The sequence below is a fragment of the Antrostomus carolinensis genome, unplaced genomic scaffold (assembly GCF_000700745.2).
Source record: "Antrostomus carolinensis isolate BGI_N321 unplaced genomic scaffold, ASM70074v2 scaffold43783, whole genome shotgun sequence".
Classification (NCBI taxonomy): domain Eukaryota; kingdom Metazoa; phylum Chordata; class Aves; order Caprimulgiformes; family Caprimulgidae; genus Antrostomus; species Antrostomus carolinensis.
In genome coordinates, this window is record NW_010308081.1 from 9,435 (window position 1) to 12,843 (window position 3,409).

At 54.9% G+C, this 3,409-nt stretch overlaps 1 protein-coding gene across 1 annotated transcript; it reads right to left on the bottom strand.

Moving 5' to 3' along the window:
• Positions 1 to 547: 547 nt before the first annotated feature.
• Positions 548 to 1,528, bottom strand: LOC104523170 (cyclin-dependent kinase inhibitor 1). Its single transcript, XM_010165659.1, has 2 exons — positions 1,126 to 1,528; positions 548 to 612 (listed from the first exon to the last, which is right to left on the bottom strand). Exons 1-2 carry the CDS (start codon positions 1,526 to 1,528, stop codon positions 548 to 550), a joined length of 468 nt encoding a protein of 155 aa, XP_010163961.1.
• Positions 1,529 to 3,409: the final 1,881 nt, after the last annotated feature.

Here is a 3,409-nt window from a genome sequence, read left to right on the forward strand (position 1 = left end):
CACCACTGGGTCCATCCCCTTGGGAAGGGTAAAAGGCCATCACCATGTGCCAGCAATCAGGGTGTCCTCAGCACCAGGCTGTCCCAGGGCTCTACAATCCATCTCAGTGACCTTTTCTTGAGGAAATCTGGTGCTGTCAGGTGGCTGGGTCACACATGTCCTCCATGGGCAGCCATCAGGAAGGGGAAGGACCACAGCTGAACAGCAGGATGGTGCAAGGACAATGCTTGGCCCCACCAACACAGGGCAGAGGACACATTCCTTCTCTGCAGGCAGGGCAATGCCTTAGTCCCACCAAGCCCATCTGAGTCCTTCTCCATCCCCTCTGTGGGGCTACAAGCCTCAACATGGGCTACTCCAATACATTGCACACAGTGAAGGTCCCTCAGGACCCCAGAACTACTTATAAATAAGGAACCACAGACTCTACGTTGCTTCATACAGACGGCTTACAAAGTACAGGGTGGGGGAAAAGAGCCATGGACATCCCAGGGCACATCAGCATCAGCAGCTGTCCCCGATGGCAGAGGAGCTGAGCACCACCATGTCACTGCTTGGGCTTGTCAGGCTTGGGCTTGTCATGGACAATCCTCCTCTTGGAGCTGTAGAAGTCTGGAGGGCAGAAGGAGAAGGTTGGAAAATGCCTCCAGATCATCAGGAACAGAAGGGTAGGAAGAGGGAGGTGTCCCCTGAGAAGCACCCCAAAACCCAGCCCAGGTTGGCTCCATCTTAAGGCCACCCACCCAAAGTTCCTGGAGAGAAGAGCCTGTAGGTCTCCACCATCTCTTCTGTTCGGTCTCATCTGCATTTCCACTCCTGATCTTAGTGGACATGCTCAGGCCATAGGAACTAAAGCTGAGCCACATGATGGGCCATCTTCGTAAGACCCACAAGCCCAGTGCCAGCCCCTCTGCCCAACCCCCAGCAACCAAGAGGCACCCAGTTTACAGTCTTTTCCCCTTGGAAGATGGGTTCTGCTCACATGGAGGGTGGTCCTCTCCCCATGCCCAGGAACCAGGCAGGGCTTATGCACCCAAGTCCCCTCTATCTGTCCCTACTAGGAGACCCATGACACCAACAATGCCCCTAAGCACACATGGAGTGACACCAGCCTCCAGCACTCACCTTTGATGGTGGGCTGCCCACGTTTCAAGCTGTGTGAGGAACCAGCCCTGTGAATCTCTGAGCTCTCTTGAGACACCTCGGGGCAAATCCTGCCAAGATGGTCCTTGGAAGGGACCTTGTGAACCAAGGAGCTCCTGCTCTCACTGCTGGTGGCCTTGACCAGGCTGTGGACCTCTTGGGGCAGCTGCTCAGCCAGGAAGACCCTCTCCCACTTGAAGTCTCCTTCCAAGGGAGTCTCTGTCTCAAAGTTGAAGTTCCAGCGCTGCTGAGCTTCTTCCAGGTGTTGCCTCAACAGGTCCTCAAAGTCATTCTGGAGCTGGTGGTGGTCCACGGGGCCAAAGAGGTTCCTGCACACCTTGCTGCTACATGGCATCTGCCCAGCTCTGCTCTGAGACAGGGGCATTGTGGCAGCTGGGAGGAAAGCAGAGCAAGTTACTGGGGTGTTGGGGAAGCCCCGAGCAAGCCCAAGGGGCAGCATATTTGCTACCAGAGCAAAGTATATGGTAGCCAAAGTGGGACAAGTTGGGGTGGGCTCAGCAACAAGGCAGCCTGGAGGGATCCTCCATCTGCCTGTGCTCATCTTGGACTCAGACATTTGGGATTTTAGCAGCATCTCAGGCAGAGGCTTGAGCATGACAAAGGTCTAACACAGCCTGGTGTGATGCAGAAGGATGGGGAAGGTGAAAATGTTGATGTTCCCCATTCTTCCTCCAGCAGGTAAAGCCCCAGCAAGGCAGAACATCCAGCACCTCGATGCTGCCACCAGTTCCATCCAAAACCACGCTGCGTTCCCACTTCCACAGAGGCACCAGGCACGTTGGCACATGAGCAAGTGAAGCAAGAGGATGTTTTTCTGGCCAGTTTCTTCATCTCAAGGGCCCAGGCCCAGTTGCAAGAACATCCCACAAGCCTGACCACTTCATTAACCACCCATGACATCTGCTCTTGGGTAACCAGAGACAAGACCTTGTTTGTTTGGTTTTTTTCAAATCGGTGCCCAAAGCCTTGACCTTCACGGGGAGTGGCAAAGCCTCTCCTTTGAGCAGTCATAGAATGGCTTGGGTTAGAAGGGACCTTCAAAGGTCACCTAGTCCAACCCCCTGCAGTGACAGGGACATCTTCACTAGAGCAGGTTGCTCAGAGCCCCATCAAGCCTGACCTTGAATATCTCCAGTGATGGGGTCTCCACCACCTCTCTGGGCAACTTGTTCCAATGATTCACCTCATACTGAAGAACTTTTTCCTCATATCCAACCTAAACCGACCCTTTTCTAGTTTAAAACCATCACCCCTCATCCTATTGCTCCTTGTGAGCAGTTCCTCCTGCTTACACACACGCGGGGCTAATGGATCCCTCACGCCACCCATGGTTGTGAGGTTCCATGAGGAACCTCATTATCAGAGCAAAGCAAACAACGCTCTGGGATTTGAGGGCTTTCAGAGCTCAGGCTTGACCCTGCTTGGGCAACCACGCTCATTAAAGCTGCTTTGAAAAAATAAAATATTCACAGAAATAAAATCCCTGCATGAAAAACAGGTTTCCTATTGTCCACTCAATCTGGGACCCCCCCAAAGCCAGGACCACAACAGACCCCCAGACTCACACCCCTAAATGTCCCCAAGGATGGGGTGTTCAGTCTCCTGCAGGGAAGATTTCTGCCCAAATCCAGCACCCCCAGCCCCTCATGACCAGGCACAGTGCCAGCATGGCGTGGAGATGGACAGTCACCAGCCTGGGGGGACCATGGTCCATCCCCAGGGCCATCTCGATCCTCTGTCCTGCCCCCTCCCACCCCAGACTGAGCACCCTCGAGTAAAAATAGAAATCCAGCTTCCTATCTCCTGGCAGCGGGAGCGGAGGGTGACCTCACTGCGAGGCAAGTCCCAGCATGTCCAGGCAAGCCCAGGCAGGTAGCAGGCTGGGGACATGTTTCAACACCCTGACTGGACACCCTCCAGCCCTCCTCGCCTGCGTCAGGCGCCCATCTCCTCATCCTCAGACCACCACCCTGGTCCAAGTGCCACCCCAGAGCCCTACAGCTGGAGATAACAGCTTCACCCTGACTCATGGGGACAGATTGATGGAGCCACCAAAGTGGGAAGGACCAGGGGCAGGTCATGTCCCGTCCCAGAGGGCTGGGGTGGCTTTTAGCAGCTTCTCCAGAGCTTCAAGGCTTCCTGGAGAACCCCAAGGTTTGGGCAAAGAGGTGACACAGGTGCTCAGTTGGGTTAGAACCTCACCCAGCCAGGCTGGGAGATGAAGGGACACCCCCCCCAACCAGCC